The 18,519-nt window shown below is 45.1% G+C and overlaps 1 protein-coding gene across 4 annotated transcripts; it reads left to right on the forward strand.

The window, feature by feature from the left end:
- The first annotated feature begins 1,264 nt into the window (after positions 1-1,264).
- On the forward strand, positions 1,265-18,207 carry meis3 (myeloid ecotropic viral integration site 3). 4 transcript variants are annotated; one of them, XR_010324515.1, is made up of 13 exons: positions 1,524-3,093; positions 7,677-7,828; positions 8,326-8,503; positions 8,625-8,675; positions 8,892-8,942; positions 9,122-9,271; positions 10,399-10,510; positions 11,265-11,410; positions 14,233-14,309; positions 14,606-14,664; positions 15,359-15,445; positions 16,336-17,970; positions 18,019-18,207. XR_010324515.1 is itself a non-coding variant. In XM_064302337.1 (12 exons), exons 2-12 carry the CDS (start codon positions 7,725-7,727, stop codon positions 16,524-16,526), a joined length of 1,206 nt encoding a protein of 401 aa, XP_064158407.1. In that variant the 5' UTR covers positions 1,265-1,468; positions 7,677-7,724; the 3' UTR covers positions 16,527-18,207. The 4 variants fall into 4 exon arrangements, 3 of the variants coding, with proteins under 3 accessions (XP_064158407.1, XP_064158406.1, XP_064158408.1); XM_064302337.1 differs by lacking the exon at positions 1,524-3,093 and adding an exon at positions 1,265-1,468 and having other exon boundaries at positions 16,336-18,207; XM_064302336.1 differs by having other exon boundaries at positions 16,336-18,207.
- The last annotated feature ends 312 nt before the right edge of the window (positions 18,208-18,519 follow it).

The following is an 18,519-nucleotide window of genomic DNA, read 5'->3' on the forward strand; positions in this document are numbered from 1 at the left end:
AACAAAAGTAGAGGATGGCCTGCTAAGCTCAGATGTTGGGTGCTGGCAGACCATCAAGGTTTCGGATTTTACTTTTACAGAAGTATCTACTATAACCTAGACACAGAGAACCAGGTTATTACACTTCTTTCCATATACAAAAAAGTATCATTCTAGCTTTGGGGACCAGATTTTCTAATTATTCAGCATGCGTGTGCATTTTGCATACACCAGTTATGCACTGTGTGCCCAACAGAGATGTATAACTGTATATGCAAAAGTGATGAGACTAAAACAGTGTCTGAACAAAAAGTATTCCTATTTGTCAGACTTGTATTTAACCCACTTCTTCAACATAACAGCCTGCAAATACAAAGTCCACTACAAAGAGTTGTAAAAACAATCGACGATATCCCCCTTTCTGCTGTGCCTTTTAGGACAGCCCATTCTGAAAACAGCTGAAAAAAGACAACATCACACTAATGGCCCAATAAACTAGAACTGCTAAGGGACTTTTTATGGTGACTAAAATTTTATGTTCAGACACAAAATGCAGGCTTCATTGCGATTACAGTTGATTGAAAAACACAGGCAAATGGAGATTAATGGAAAAAGAAAGAGGGAGCGAGAAGATGCAAAAATGCTTCAATCACTCCACCCAAGCCCCCCCCCAGCCCCAAACACACTCCCTCCTTTTTTATCATTCATCTCCCTTTCCAGTCACAAACAGCCCGTTTCCCCTCTCTCCTCCCCTCTTACTGTAGCCTAGGGCATGGCCTGCAGTCGCCTTTCACTTTGAAGGGCGGCCACCTTGACACTGACCCTTCAAGCAGGCACACACGCACATTCATCGACACGTGCACACGCACAAAAACCGCACGCAATACCAACTGCCGAACAATAACAGACCATAAACAAACGAAGGCCAGCTGACCCGCAAACACCCTGCGACTCACTCCCCATCTACTAGTAACATGGACCGGAATGCGCTAGAAATAGGCACATACCGGTCCATATGTGATCTAAAACAACACAGGGAGAGCTGGACTGTGGCTGCATTTAAGAATCCCCCTTGAAATAACTTGAGTAGCCTACACAGGATATTAATTTCAGACTAGTTAATATTCAACCTGCGGCACAACTTGAAAATGGCACATTAAGGAATGTATACAAAAACATCCATAACTTTCATTAAGGTAACACCAGTCCTCTCTTGGAGCTTTCTTTAGCCATTATCGCGCCTATTAGCAGTGACCCTCCTGCGGTGTTGAAAGGCCGTAGTTCAGTTGTTGTTACAGCCTTCGCTCGCTGCGCTTCTGTCACTCTGCCTGCCGCCCGCCGCGCCCCCAGCTCCGGCCCAGTATGCTCGCCTGCACGCTGGCGATTGAAGTTCTGCCCTCCCGGTGATAGCTCACAATGGGTGGGGGATAAGGAGAACGTTTTGAATAATTATGATGTTCCTTAAGTGTAATTTACAACATAAGAAAAGGTAGGCCCTCTCGCCCTCCTGAGAGTTTTTTGGGACAAAGAAAGACTGAGTTTCTTAGGTTTCCCTTTATCGACCAAACTTCACGGTTACGGATCAGCCCATTTTTGCATTCCCCATGGTTAAGAATGTATGGAAGAGGGGTAGATGTAGTCTAATTATGAAAGTAAATGCAAAAATAACAATGTTATTTCGTGTTCTAGTCCTGATGCATTCAGGGTGGATATAGCCTAATGCCGACGCCAACATAAGCCTAGCTATTTTGTATTCGTCGTTTCAAAACAAAACAGCAAAATCTTGCCGTGTTCCAATACTGGCAATAAGACGTAAAGTAGCGTAATACGATAAGCATGTATTGCTTATTCGGTAAACAAATTATACATGTATGTGGCTTACTACAAACAGTAGCTATAGCTTGAGGGAATGCCACTAAGCTCGCCTATGGGAACTTAAGTTTGCGCTTTTCAAGAACAAAGATCGGGACTGACTGGTAACAAAAGCCCCACAGATCGAACTGGTTCTGAAGTGACTGAGTGACGCGTGGCTGTCGAGACAGAAAAATGAAAACAAGACCTGTATCGAGAGTGCAATTTGCAGCGGCAACCTTTAATAAAGCCTGCTATAGCCCGACCCCCGGGATACAGCGGAGGTATCAAAGAAAGGCTGGTTATGTGGGAATTTCTGAGTGTTTTGGAAACAGTCCGCATAATGAATCCAGTTTTAGTTCTTTCAAACGAAAGGGGGAGTCTGTAGCCTATGCATGTGTGTAAGCCGAAGTGTGCGCCGTTGCACGAAAATAAGAGAGCGCGATTGTAATGCGTGTATGAGAGAGAAAGAGGGTGGGGGGTGAGAGACCCCACCGTGTTTTGACCCCCCAAACAACTCCCAACCTCCATCGCTCCATCCATCCCTGCGCTGATTTAAGGCTTCATCGCTCATTTCGTAGTGACAGATTCCAGCCATTCGCCTCAGTTGATGGACAGCGGGAGCGGCCAAAAAGCACGCTATTTTTCCGCACTTCACATCCTGCCTGGTCGCCGAACCTCCAGACACACCGTGCAATCCAGCGCGCTTGCAGAACCAACACCGCAGCCCGTGCAGGATTGTCGGGGCACGGCCTGACACGGAACTCGAACTACGTTGGATAGGGGAGTCTGTGGATACACCCCTTTATCTGGAATCTAATCAATTCAAAAAATTTTATTTTACAATATACGCACAATCTTTCACATGCCTGAACCAGGCGATTTTATGTTTATATTATTATAACTGGCGATCAAAAACTATAAATTGCGACCGCTTCATTTACTCTCTTTAAGTGGCTGTTTTATAAGCGTAACCATTATATAGACGATAGACAAAATATGTATCACTCTTATTTATTTTAAGCGAAATTGTTAACCTATAGCCTAATACAGTGAACCAAAGGATACGTCTCATTAATAGGCAGTAAGATTTGGAGCACCTGTTATTTATTTAACCGGCGTTACAGTAGGCTAAGAAGGACCATATCATTCGAATTAGTTGGATTAGTTATCCGGATTCGGCTGGCAGAAAGCCTCAACTGGAAAGCCGCTATCTCGTCCTCCCTGGTACAGGATTGGCTTCCGTGTCGCATGGATAAAAGGGTAGGTCTGCTGTTCATGGTTGCTGCTCGTTTTAGAACACTCACTTTCTTAAGACTTATTATTATTATCATCACAATTGCCTTTTGAAACCTCAATATCATTTACTCTTTTAATAATTTGCGTAGGCTCATTTCTGTCGCCGTGGTTTCTTTCTCTATATTTCGTGCGACTTCTGCCCTTCGACATAACAACCCTGACTCTCGTTGCCCCGTCTTCCTGCCCTCTCTCCTCCTTGGCTAGCGAGTCGCTCCGTAGATTGTGCCCGGCCAATGAAGGGAGCAATCTGGCTTTGAGTTTGTATCAAGCGGTAGCAGGTTGTAGAGGAAGTAATAACACAATCCATTATTCTCTAAATGTATCACCTAACTTACCTTTAATTTGACATCTGAGCAATAATTGTAGGCTATATAATAACATGCTAATAACCAACGTAATAATAGCAGTCCCTTTGATCTTTGATTAAACTAGGCTAAATGTGTCTAATTTGGATTCTTGTACAGTATTGCTTTGGCCAATTGCTGCAGTTAATGTAATACTATTACCGGCTCCTTGTTTTGGCTGATCTAAGGCATGTATCTGTTATTTTCTGTAATGTCATACACGAAGCTACTAAAATTATTTAAAGCAATAAACTCTGGATAAGCGGACTATTACCTGGCTATAGCCTATTGGTGTGAAAGCGACAAGCCGTCACACTTTGGGATCGGTTTTGTGTGTCCGACGTAACTGTGAAACGGGAAATACAATGATAGGAAAGAACTATTCGGCTTTTTTTTGTGTGTGCAAATCTTTCCCAAATGGCATAGATGCGATGCAATCAAATAAAAAGTAGAGATGGGGAGTGGAAGTAATAGTTAAACTGGAGGAATACTGTGACCTGACAGGGGTAAAGAAAGGGGAGATGGAGGGAGAGGCAGACAAGTCGGTAAGTAGGTCAACTTTTTTGCTACATTGGGTCGGTGACTGGAGCTGAGCGCGGTGCTAGACTTCATCGAACTGCGGCCTCTTGCCGCGTGGGCTTTTGGATAATTCTCGTCATACATATCCTTCATATTACAAATCGTATTAGACATCTCTCTCATTCTTCCTCTCACATGAACAAACTTTAATGTTGTATCCATCTTAAAACCCATCTTGTATCCATATATTAGTGACCACTAACACATTTCTCATCAAGTAAAAACAAAGTTAGACAATAACCTTATAATTTATTACAGACAACTAAATTTGGACGTTTTAATGGTTCTGAGATTTGCATTTTAGTGCAGGGAAAACCTACGAACTTTAGGTGTTGACTCATTTTATTAAAGGTTATTAGTGTAACTTTGACTGTAGCCTACATTATAAATGCACAATGTTATCTCTTTTCATATTAAGTTCATTTATAGCCATTTATCGGATAACAACGTGTACCGTCCCTGTTAAATAAATAAATCAATTATCTAAAATACTGATCAATTTTTTTCCGTAATTTAATTTGTTCGCATGAGTGCCCCGAACATGTTCTAACTCCGGCAGAGTTTATTTAATTTGATTTCAAGTGAGATATAAATATAGCTGCACGGCAAAATCTTCTGTGTTAAATCCACTCTTATGGAGTACATATGATCCCTATTGGATTTAAGTAGGCTACTCTGTGAGAGTTGAATTACCGCACTGGGCATTTTACTGTGCGCTATCAGAGTAAAATTAACTTATCAGCCACAATTTCTCACTGAAAACCTGCAGTGCGCATACCTACAGATCTTGAACCTGGACCGTGGAGAAACTGAAACATTTATTAATCCATTAAATTAGGCGTATTTGAGAAAACAAATTTGGGAATATTTAGCAACGTAGTCTGCTACACAAAGGCTTGGATTCAGTCAACAGTCATCTTTTACTTAAACTAACAATTAAAAGCATTTTCCCCCACAAACACAATCAGGCGAGTTCAGCAATTACTAAAACTGACTCACCAAAGCTAAGTTTGTGAAGAAAAAGTGTATTAGTTGGGTTTACTTGTAAATAAAAGGTGAGAACAGAATACAGGCCTAAGTCTTTAAAAATGGTTTAAAAGCAGAGGCCTCTAACGGTTTTGTCAATTCATGTCTTTTAATTGTGGCTATCTCACTAAAGGCAGACAATAGTTTGCATTTTTAAAAAGATCTTAATGGATGTGATATAGTTACACTGAACTTCAAGTATGGTTTATTAGCAGACATGCACAACTAACTATGTGATTGCGATTCTCCATGGGCAGGCTTAAGAAAATAGCCCATGACAAGCAGTTTTTATTCTTATGGATGCAATCCAAAAGCATCTTAAACTGGAAACTGCTTAATGAAAACGTTAAAAGAGGAAAAATAAAGCTCTTTAGTTTGATGTCGCGTGCGCGTGGAGAAAACAAATATAGTTTTCTAAAATGTGAAACACATCGAAACCGCACCAGGGTTGCCATTGTGACTGCATTTAAAAATGTAAAGTGTCAGTTTCATCGGGTTACAGTTTCTATCTGCGAATTTGGTATGATCTTACATCGCAAGCTCATATTTAAAGGAAAAATAAAGTGGATTTATTTTGCTCCACTTCGCGCTTCATCGCTTCGCACACATTTACAAGAGATCTGACAACTTTTTAATTACTTTCGAAATTAATCAATATTTTCAGTAGACTACTACCTTGAGGATGGAATATGCGAAGGGTCGGAGAGAGTGTTGAAGTTAAAATTAGTTGTATTTACATCTAAAATTTAAGTAAAGATTAAATAAAGCCCTAGGCTATATAATTCAAAATTTTAACCCTGAAGGCTATTGTATGACTTATTTACTTGTCATAAAAAATTAGAACCCCAGTGCCTTCTAATTCTTATGAAAATAATAGTTTAAAAGAATAGATTTTCCTATGTTACCCAGGGACACCATTTCCACTTGTCATAAGAACAACATACTGTTACTGCGAACTATTTGTAAACTGTTTGTATGGGGTGGCTGTTCCGAAAATTTCGGTGTATACTGTGAGCGTTCACTGCGAAAAAATTATGTCGTTAATGCACCGTACATTACCAAACTATGTGAAAATAAATTTCATTAAGTTAGTAAACTGTCTCCCCACGTATTAGTTGCAATAAGTATCGTTGCACCATCTGATTATTTCTCGTCCAGATAATTATTTATAATTAAACAAGCTTTAAATTTCAAGTACAAGTTAGGCTAGTTTGTTTTTTCAATGTTTTATCAACGATCTATTATTATTATTATTATTATTATTGTTATTATTATTATTGATGATGTTTATGTTTTCATGCCGTCTTACTATTATTACCGTGTAACGTGTTTTGCACATGTGTGGTAGTTTTCTCTGTCTCACGAGCCTTGAAAAGTCAGAATGAACTGGAGAACTCCGTTTCGGTGCTTTGACAAGGCGACGAATAGCGGCGACGTGCACGTTGTAAGTGGATACCGCTATGTAGAGACGGACTGATACGCCGTGTTCGTAGCAATTACTTCTAAAAGTACTGTGCCTAAACACTGCACGCAGGTGGATTCGGTGATCACAGGGCAACAACAGAGGCTCACATTTCTATAGCCTGCCGCTGGAATTACTACTAGGTTTACCACTAGTTCTAGTGCGGGTGGTGAATTCTTGCTACGTGTTTACTAGTGTGATTAAGCAATGTTCTGCGTGTGTCTGTACTGGAGGGCATGTCATAATTCAAAGGAATATCTGAGAGTGCCAGAAAAAAATGTCTCAGGTGACGACTATAATACTATTTATTTTAAGGCTGCAAGTATGAGTGTTTGCGTGCTGTGTGTTTGTATAGTGTGTGAGTAAATTAGGGAGTGAAGAGGATGTGTGTGAGTTTAGAGCTCATTACCGTACACAGACTGTGTGTCTGTCTCTGTGCTGTGTGTGTGTGCATGCATGTTGTGTATATGTGGGTGTGTGCGTGTGTGTTTGCACATGTGCGCATGTGTGTGCATATGTAGTGTGTGTATGTTTGTGTGTTGTGTGTGCGCGCGTTTGTATGTGTGTGTGCGTGTGCACACGTGTGTATGTGCGCATGTGAGTGTGTGTGTGTGTGTGCACATGTGTGTGTGTGTACGCATGTTAGTGTGTGTGTGTGTGTGTGTGTCCCATTGTGGCTTTCGTCTGCCATGAGGCAGTGCATGCAAGAACATCAAAGGGGCCCTAATGCCCTAATGAACAAGGAGGAGAGACGATTAGCGGCAGCTCCGGACTTCACCAACACAAACAGCACTCCTCCGCACATGCTCCTACCCTTCCTTCTTTCTGTCCACACTCCCGCGCTCAGCGCGCTCTCTCTCAGACTTCCATATCTCCATTTCCTCATTCCTGCCTCACTCCATCCCTCCTTTCAGACTAATTCCGTACGATAGCACGCCGTTGAGATGACATGAGACATTTTGGGTTGGTAAACAAAACAGAAAAGTGCTTCGCTCAGTTCAGAAAATGGTGATATTACCCAAACAAAACTTAATCCAGAATTTTCTACCTTAGCACAGTGCTTCTTTCTTTATATGAGTATAACCTCGCTTTTAATTTTTCTCTGTCTGTCTCTCTTTCTCTCTCTCTTCCCTCAGTATGAGGACCAGGTGCACTACTCAGGGCCGGAGGGAGAAGGCATCCCCATGGGGGGGTACAGGGATGTGCAGGCTATGAGGTCCCTGCCACCCCCCCACTACGGCCACCCCCTCACAGACTCCCTCAAACACCACCGTGATCAGATCTACGGGTGAGCACTGCCAGCTTCAGCACTGCTTCCTATCGCTGCACCTACTGTACATGTCCATATTGTGTTGTGTGCACGCAAACACGCACACAGACACACACACACACATGCATGCACACATACACACACACACATACACACACGCACGCACACACACGCACACAGACACACACCCACGCACGAATACAAACACACACACACACACGTGCGCGCATACACATGCACACAGACACGCATGCATGCACATGCGCACACACACAGAGCATACACTGAACAAAATGCACATAGTAAGTGCAGTATACAACACACATGTGCATATACCATGAACATGTTTGTCTGGGTATGTGTGTGTGTGTGTTTGTGTTCATGTGTGTTTCTGTGTTTTTGTTCATTATATGCACAAAGTATGTGCGTGCATGTGCGTGTGTGCGTGCTTGTGTGCATGTATGTGTTTATGTGTTTTGCACTACGTACGCTCAGTGTGTGTGTCCGTTCCACAGCCACCCTCTGTTCCCCCTTCTCGCTCTGGTGTTTGAGAAGTGTGAGCTGGCCACCTGCTCCCCCCGGGACTCCACTGCCCTGTCCTCAGCCCCACCCCACCACCCCGGGATGTCCAATCACAGCGACGTCTGCTCCTCGGACTCCTTCAATGACGACATCGCTGTGTTTGCCAAGCAGGTGAGTGAGGGTGCTGTTGCAGCAGTGGAACAGCGCAGAGCAGACACTGCTGCTGCTGCGTTGTGCTGCATCGCCAGCTCCTGCTGCAGCCGCCATAACCGCCAATCTCCCTGTCTTTCAGATCCGATCAGAGAAACCCATTTTTTCCACAAACCCAGAACTGGACAACCTGGTAAAGCACGCACACATACATGCGTACGCACACACTCACACACAAACACTTGCAAACACGCACAGGCGTACGCTGTGAGTACATACTGTACAACACCTACACACATAAACAGACGCACAGCATGCACTCTCTCTCTCACACACACACAATATGATTTATATTTTCCTGGCTGCCTACTTTGGTTACCTCATATTCTCTTTTTTGTGACCCAATCAGATGATCCAGGCCATCCAGGTACTGCGTTTCCACCTGCTGGAGCTGGAGAAGGTATACATGCCTGCCCTTTTCACCCTGTCACTATGCCCACACCTGCCCTTTTCACCCTGCAACTGTTGCTGCACTGTCCTCACCAACAATGATCAGGAGGAGCACAAACGTTCCCAACAAGGGGGCATCCACGGGGGGCGCCATTAACGTCTCTCCTCCTTCTGACTCCGCCCCCTCAGGTACACGACCTGTGTGACAACTTCTGCCACCGCTACATTACCTGCCTGAAAGGCAAGATGCCCACAGACCTGGTGCTGGATGACCGGGAGGGCGGGTCCAAGTCCGACATGGAGGATTTCACTGGCTCCTGCACCAGTCTGTCAGACCAGGTAAGTGACACGTCACCACATTAAGAAAGGGTGGGTGGAGTTGTCAGTTGAGGTGCATTTTGGGGTATTTTGTTGCTTTGTTTTTGATTAGATTCTGAAGGCAATCAATCATTTGCTGCCACAGACTTTTTTAATAGTGAAATCAAATTGGTTTTAGAACATATTTTCCTATTATTTGGAAACAAAGTTAATGGGTCTGCATTAACAAGAGGGACATTTTCTAAAATAAGAGGATTCCTCCTTCAGCCCCACCTCCCCTCAGTTTGAGCCCCGAGAAAGGTCATAGTTTACAGTCCATAAAATGTGTTCATTGCCCCATTTTGGTCCCTTTACTAGAGAGCATTCCTTTTTATAATGCTGTGTTTATTATTCATAAGGTTTATTCATACAATCACTCAGCTCTACACTGTTTAAGCCAGTCAAAGTAGAAATTAAAATGTGTATCTTCATAACACTGAATGATTGATAATACTGTGTTTTCAATTGAGTTCTGGTTTCTCTTTAAAAACAGTACATTTAAGATTTATTTATTCTTTAAGAAAAAGCTTAAATGTTTCAGTTTCTCCTTGCTGTGAAGACATTTAGGCAAATGTGATTCCATATTACAATTCCATATTGGAAGAGTGCAGCTCATTGATCTCTGACTCCACTGTACAAACATGCACATGCATATTAAACATGCACATGCATATTAAACATATACGCAGTGCCCCCCGACACACGGCAGAAAGATAAAACTTTTATTAATATAACTGTATTTGATAGTATGAGGTAGGCCTGGCATGTTGCTTGGCTACCTGTGTGATGGTGTGATTGTTTGACTTTGAGTGTGTTGCTTGGTTACCTGTGTGATGGTTTGGGTTTGAGGGTGTTGCTTGGCTACCTGTGTGATAATGTGATATGTTGAGTTTGAGGGTGTTGCTTGGTTACCTGTGTGATGGTGTGATGTGTTGAGTTTGAGGGTGTTGCTTGGTTACCTGGGTGATGGTGTGATGGTATGACTTTGAGTGTGTTGCTTGGTTACCTGTGTGATGGTGTGATGGTTTTAGTTTGAGGGTGTTGCTTGGTTACCTGTGTGATGGTGTGATGGTTTGAGTTTGAGTTTGAGTGTGCCTCCCTCCCTGTAGAATCCCTCCTGGCTGCAGGACCCAGAGGACTGTGTATCCACCCCCTCAGGTACCCCTGGCCCCTCCTCCTGTGGCCTGCCCTCACACTGTATCGACAACTGCAGCGACATTGGTACGACACACACACACACACACACACATAGACACACACACGCACGCACACACACATAGACACACACACACACGCACACACATACATGCACACACACATAGACACACACGCAAGCAACACACACACACACACACGCACGCACACACACATAGACACACACACACACGCACACACCCGCATGCACACGCATACATGCACACACACACACACACATAGACACACACACACGCAAACACACATACATGCACACACACATACACACACATGCAAACACACACACAATCACACACACACAAGCAACACACACACACACACAGACACACACACAGACATGCAAGCACACACACGCATGCATGCTAACACACACACACACACACACACACACACATGCAAGCACACACACGCACGCATGCACACACAGACACACACACACACACACACATATATATGTATATAACAAGCACACAGATGTACACACTCATACACTGAAGGAAGTTAAAATTAGCACTGACAGATGTCCAAATGTAGTATCAGTTTCCTTTGATATCTGCATCAGCATGTGTGTGTACAGTTTGTGCCTCTGTACTGCTGTCTGTACCTCTACTGTCTGTGTACTGTCTGTTCTTTTTGCTGTCTGTACAAGCAGTCCGTAGTCGTGTAGTCTGTGTAGATCTGTCTGTATGCTGTCGAGTGCTGTCTGCGGTTCTGCTAGCCCTGTTTGTATTGATCCACCGTCCGTGTGTCTGTCCTGCAGGGGACGGTATGGACGTGGGCGTGGCTTCACCCAGCACGGGCGAGGAGGATGAGAACGATCGGGACAGGAGGAACAACAAAAAGAGGGGGATCTTCCCCAAAGTGGCAACCAACATCTTGAGAGCCTGGCTCTTCCAGCACCTGTCGGTGAGAATGGGCTGCACTACCGAGGGAGGGGGGAGGAGAGGAGAGAGAGACAGAGGAGAGAAAGAGTGATAGACAGGGGAGGAGAGGAGAAAGAGACAGAGGAGACAAAGAGTGATAGACAGGGGAGGAGAGGAGAGAGAGACAGAGGAGAGAAAGAGTGATAGACAGGGGAGGAGAGGAGAGAGAGACAGAGGAGAGAAAGAGTGATAGACAGGTGAGGAGAGGAGAGAGAGACAGAGGAGAGAAAGAGTGATAGACAGGTGAGGAGAGGAGAGAGAGACAGAGGAGAGAAAGAGTGATAGACAGGTGAGGAGAGGAGAGGAGACAGAGAGAGAAAGAGTGATAGACAGGTGAGGAGAGGAGAGAGAGACAGAGGAGAGAAAGAGTGATAGACAGGTGAGGAGAGGAGAGAGAGACAGAGGAGAGAAAGAGTGATAGACAGGTAAGGAGAGGAGAGAGAGACAGAGGAGAGAAAGAGTGATAGACAGGTAAGGAGAGGAGAGAGAGACAGAGGAGAGAAAGAGTGATAGACAGGTGAGGAGAGGAGAGAGAGACAGAGGAGAGAAATGGTGATAGACAGGTGAGGAGAGGAGAGAGAGACAGAGGAGAGAAAGAGTGATGGACAGGTGAGGAGAGGAGAGAGAGACAGAGGAGAGAAAGAGTGATGGACAGGTGAGGAGAGGAGAGAGAGACAGAGGAGAGAAAGAGTGATAGACAGGTAAGGAGAGGAGAGAGAGACAGAGGAGAGAAAGAGTGATAGACAGGTGAGGAGAGGAGAGAGAGACAGAGGAGAGAAAGAGTGATAGACAGGTGAGGAGAGGAGAGAGAGACAGAGGAGAGAAAGAGTGACGGTCAGCAGGAGGACTAGAGGACAGAGAGCGAGAAGGGAAATGAGAATGAAATGTCCGTCATTATCGATAGGAATCACGTTTTATTTCTTGCATTGTGTGACGATGACAATGGCCAATACTGTAGTACTACACACGGAGAATTTTAATTGGCGCCATTGAAGAACTTTGAATTGAATGAAATTAAACTGAATAAAGTTGAATTTAATCAAATTGAGTTGTTAAAGTGGAGCCCAAGAAAACCCCCCAGTGAACAGTCAGTAGTAGTAGCAGTAACGAGTGTGAGATAATTAGGAGCTAATTGAAGCAGCGCTAATGACTGTGAGGACCTTAATTACCCACAGTGTTGCCTCATCTCCTCGGGAGAGAATGGCGGAGAAGCTCTTTTAGCGCATAATGAGTCTTGTCGGGTCCGTAAAGCGCGCTGGAGTTCAGCTGAGCTTCTCCCGCGCTCTCGTTTATGCCGTTCATGGGACTGTGCGATTCTTTTCCTTATTTTCCTTGAGCTTGTCTTTGAGTGGTGTTGCCCCTGTCAGTCCGTGAGACTAAGTGACTGTGTGTACAGTGTGCGTAGAGCTCCTGATTAACGTGAGATTTTACAGGGGAGAAATTCAGCGTTTACTGGTACGGCAGCTAATATAGGACATTTTTGAATGTAGACCTTCCTGTGTGGGTTGTACACCAATTTTGCACTGATATGATGACGCAAGGGTACTCAGAAGGCTTCTTTCTTAAACAAAAAACTTTTATTGAAAAATGTTCTGTTCTTCGTACCAATTTTACATGAAACTTTGCGTCACCTGCGCATCAGTGTGTTCAACATCAATCAGTTACTGAAGGCCAGTATTGCCAGTCAGTTAGTGGCAAAGTGTACCACAATAAGCTGAGCTTTTCTGGATTTGCACCTGCCAGGCAGCTCCTCTTGCCCTCCTAGATTTTCCCTATTGTGCCAAAAAAAAAAAAAAAATTTCCACGAGAGTAACACTATCTGTTTCTATATTTAGACACATTTACTGTAGGTTGTAAATGAGAGAAAATGAGCAGAGGTACAACAGTTTCTCTTTGCCTATAATCTGCTACTGTGATAGCACGTGAAAGTTTAAGAGCAGCAGTCAGCCTCGGGTGCAGCTGGATATTCTGTTAACCCCCCCCCCCCCTCGTGACGGGGACTCTGCACAATACGTATCGAGTGACATGCTTGAAATTAACGAAACGAACCCGCACTGACGCGACTTTTCTCCCTGAACTTGCCAACGCTGTCAAAGCCTGTTTCAAACTCGCACCATTGGTTCCCCTGGAGAAAGAAATAGTATTCCCAAATTGCAGGCTCGCGAGCAGCTCGTGTGTCCGCCCTTCTGTGTACGGCTGTCTCGACGGGTCAGGGTCTGTTTTTGAATTGTGTCGAATTGTGCTGTAGTTTGCATTCGATGAGAGGTGGGGTAGGGACAGATGAGGTTGGCAGATCGGATCTCGGTCCTGTATGTTGGCCGCATGTCGTCCTTGATTACCATCACAGACATGCTTAAAAAATATTGGCCCTATATATCAGTCATCTGACATATTGGTTGGGCTCTAGTACCAAATCAGTCACTGATGCTGTGTACTGTGACTGTGTACTGAGCCTGAGTGTGTTTTCACACTCAGAACACTGTATTACATAAATTGGATTGGGCTCATCATACTACACACATACAGCTGAATTCGATTTTCCAGCAGTGCTGTCGACCTGACCTTGGTTAAGCAGTTTTACCGCACTGTATGACAATATACACACCCAGCCCAGCTGTCTGCCCCCAGTATAGTGATCATTACAGTCCTCAGATGACTAGACCCAGGGTTAGTGCTTGATCAGACATTCAAGTTTAAGTACGCTTAAAAAATATCAAGCACCAATAGGATATAACTCCTCAGGGAATGTTTTGTTTTGTTTATACTCTTAGTCACCGTAGCGCGGTTCTGTGTGTCCCCCCTCAGCACCCGTACCCCTCCGAGGAGCAGAAGAAGCAGCTGTCACAGGACACCGGGCTCACCATCCTGCAGGTCAACAACTGGTCAGTACTCGCCCATCAATAATCAATGAGCCCCTCTCCGCTTACCCCTCAGGCAGCGCTCCGGCGCTCAGCGCCGGCCCATAATGCAATCTGTAATCACCGCCCGCCCCGACACAATCGATACCCTACAATCAATTATTACTCCGTGATCAATGTCGGGGCCATTGGGCCCGCGATTTATGAGGAGCAGGTAATAGGCTAAAAGGTCGTAAAATTTAAGGGGCTCGGTCTCCTTGAGTTCGGCCTTCGGCTTCACCCTCCCGTCTGCCTGTCTCCTGTCCCCCCCCGCCCTGCAGGTTTATCAACGCCAGGCGCAGAATCGTCCAGCCTATGATAGACCAGTCGAATCGCTCAGGTAAGAGCCGTCCAATCGTACGGACCTGTGGGCTGTGCTTTTTGCTTATATACTCCTGAGACACGATAATTAATTTCTGTCCCTTGTAGGAGACACGGGTCTCTGGTCTTAATCTCAAGAACTGTATATTCTGCCTTACTGAAATCTACACTACATGTGACATGCAATATAAATAAAATGAATAATATTTTGAAAATATTTTTAACTGCAAGACACTTGTATTATGTCAAAACAATTTACTTGACCTTTTTTCTGCTGGGTATCAGGAGGATATGCTTATTTATCTGCTAACTGGATTTAAATGTAAAAAGGTGTGTCTTCTTGTTTCAGCAGGGATGCATTAGGCTCCTGATGTACATCAGCTAGTACTGTTTGTGAGAATAAAGAGAAAGGTTAATTACTCCAGAAGGCTTCCAAATATCCATAAATAGGCTTATTCAAATGCTGGGGATTTTTTTTTAGACATGCTTTGTATCTATTCAGAGTTTCCTCTGCAGGGGTAGATTTGTTCTCTTTCTCCTGTGTTCATTTGCAGGCCTATCTTTACTTACCTCATCTATTTTTAACCATCCCTCTATCTCAACACTTGATCAGCTTCCTCAGTTGATCTTTACAAAGCCCCGTTACAAACACGTGCCCAGATCGTCTGACTGAAAGCGTGCTAATTGAACTGGTCCGTCTGTGTGTGTCTCAGGTCAGGGCGCCCCCTACAGTCCGGAGGGTGCGGCGATGGGAGGGTTTGGCCTGGATGGACAACCCCACCTGGGCATCAGGGCTGCAGGTGAGCAAGAGGACGGGGAGGAAGAGGAGAAACGGAAGAGTAGGGGGGAGACAGGGGTGGAGAATCAGGCGGTTCAGAAAGTAAAAGTCTTCCCCGGTATTTTGTTCCAGTCACCTGGATTTGCTAATTAGCACAATTCTTCAAGCAGTAGAACTAATGAGTGAAATCAGTGGAAGAAACACGTGGCAGGACTTTTACTTTGTGACCCCTGGACTTTCCACCTCTGGGGCGAGAGTAGATAGAATTGCCGTCTGATGTGTCACAGTTGGCATTCCAGACTGCTGCCAGGTGACATGCTATCCTCGGCAACACTGATCCCAGATCAGTTCGTAAGGAGCATGCAGGGGGGCCTGCTGATCTGCTCACCTGCATAGCACTGATCCGAGATCAGCATCTGTGGGGAGAATAGTGGATCAGCCATCCATCACTTGAATGGCAAATATGGAGGGAAGAAACCTGCAGTCATGAAAAAGAGCATGAGAGAGAGAGAGATGGATAGAGAGAGAGAGAGGGATAGAGAGCGAGAGCTGGGGGCTTTTTTATCAGAACATCCCTCTCCGTCATATGTCATACTCCAACATGTCATTCATCTCAGATCAAATAAAAATGCCATTACAAGGTAAAGCTTCATTGCTTTTGCAATATTAATTGGTCCTGGTCCATCTTTCCGTGTGATCAATGACATAATTACTAATTATAGATAATTAAGACACATTGATTTGACATAAATAACACACTCTGAAATGAAGGCACAGTGGTAATCTGACATTTCGTTAGCATTGACCCCAGACATGAGTGTGAATTGCAAGTAGCGTGTTTATGAGGTTTAAGTTATGTATTTCGGTACTGTGTGCTTAAACGGTGCTTTTTCCTCATGGTTCTGTCTGCAGGGCTTCAGGGAATGACAGCTTTGTCCTCAGAGTACCCCGGGGCTGTCCTGCCCCAGCCGGGATACCCCCACGGACCTCCCTCCCTGCACCCCTACCCACCCCCCCATCCCGCCATGCTGCTGCACCCGCCACCCCACCCCCACCCATCGGACCCGCTCATAGGGCAAGGCCTGGACATACACGCCCACTAACCAGGAAGGGGGCGGGGCTCCAGTTGGGATGGAGGACATTGGCTGACAGGGTCCCACAGTTCACAGACATGCTCCCAGTGACTCTGCTATACACACGCACACACACACACACACACACACACAAACACACAATTTAGCAGGACAGCTTGTATACCAACAAACCAGGAGTCAGTCATCATAACACTAACACTAGCCCGGCCCAACGAAATGCACCAACACACTCCGGTCTTCCTTATGACTTGAACACAAGCTTGAGCATTTCTAACAACTCCCCCCCAACCCAAAAAGACTGCCCCCCTCCCATTGTGACACTCCTGGTCTCACATGGCCACTGCAGTTCCCCCTACAGCGCCCCCTCTGTGAGCAGCCCAGCAGACACACTGCAGCAATCGACTCCGATCAGGCTCTTCCCCCAACAGGCAAAGCAGAAACACCAGCAACAGGAGAAATAATTGTGCAGCCGCAACTCTGACCTTGCACCAGTCAAACGGGCCCTACCGACACCCCACAGGAGCGTTCCCCAGCAGCCTCCCGAGTTTTAATGCTGGTGGCTTGGGAATAGCAGTCTTCCATTTGCCACAGAAAGGGAGGAGGGGCTGTGAGATTGAGGAAGTGAGGGGGGAAAGGGGGAGGAGTTTGATGCTCTTCCTGGAAGTGCTGCCATGGCAACTGTCTGCTGATTGGTACACAGCTCCATTCAGTCCTGGTCTTCCCTCACTGTACCGCAGACTGATAAGGGTCCGCAGCAGCATTCACAGGGTGCAGTAAAACAGAACAAAGACGAGCGGATCAGCCTGCCTGTACAGCATTCACCTCTATGCCATGCACACACGTATTATTTAATTAAATTTCCTTTTATTAATGTATTTTTGTATATATATCTATATATCTGTGCAGCAGCGTTATGAATCACGGTTATTTCATGGTGCGGAGTGAATGCCGGTGCATTTTGAAGTTTCACGGGTTTGCTTTGTCCGTGTCTTTTATTCTTTTATTTTTTGAGTCATTTTTGAGTTGAAGCGGCGCGAGCCCAGGCGACGTCGCTGCAAAACGTGCGCGTGCCGTTCCCGCGCTCTCCATCCCGACGCGCCTCCCCGCCAGCTGCGTCGGGAGAGGCCCTCTAACCGCCTGCGTCGGATTGACGCCTCGGCCGTCGCAAGAGCAACACGGCTACCGTTCCCCCGGAAACGTGCGTGTACTCGCCGCTCACAGCTGCCTGCCGCACTCACCGGCCAAAGCCACGCTTACCTCGGCACTTCCCACTCAACACTTCCCACACCGGGGACGAGCCGGACCTCCGAATTCCAATCGGGGGGTACAGCGCTGATCCCTCTGCTGGAGAGGCAGACGCGGCTTGTGTGTGTTAAACTGAATGGTATGGAGGACTCAACTAAAGGCGACTTGGAGGACTCAACTAAAGGCGACTTGGAGGACTGAACTGAAGGTGGCTTGGAGGACTGAACTGAAGGTGGCTTGGAGGACTGAACTGAAGGTGGCTTGGAGGACTGAACTGAAGGAGGCTTGGAGGACTCTGTGTGGTGGACAGTTGAAAGACTCAGTAGTGGATGATGGCCTTTTTGTTTAATTTTATTTCTGTGATTTCAAAAAAAAAAACATTTGAAGATGATGTTAATGGTTATAATTATGATGGTAATATTAAAAAGAAAGCATTCTTTTTCAATCTTGTGTAAACTTTCTTTCAGAAAAAGTGTTTATGTGTTGGGGATGGGTGTGGGTGGGGGATCAGTAACGGTGCCAGTATAGCTCATGGGAAAAAAAGGAGATAACATTGTGAATGCTGAAAAAAATGGCTGTTCACTATAACGCTAAATACATTTGATGATAATCATAGTGACTGTGGCATGTGTGTCTATCCATTAGTTTATTAGTATGCTTTTGCATGGGTGACTGTTCTTATTTTTTGGTTTCATTTGTTCTGTTTGCATTTTTTTTAAGCGTCTCAGTGCAGAGTTTCTCTTCTTAGCTTTTTCTT

This window comes from Anguilla rostrata, chromosome 12 (assembly GCF_018555375.3).
Source record: "Anguilla rostrata isolate EN2019 chromosome 12, ASM1855537v3, whole genome shotgun sequence".
In the NCBI taxonomy this organism is placed as follows: Eukaryota; Metazoa; Chordata; class Actinopteri; order Anguilliformes; family Anguillidae; genus Anguilla; species Anguilla rostrata.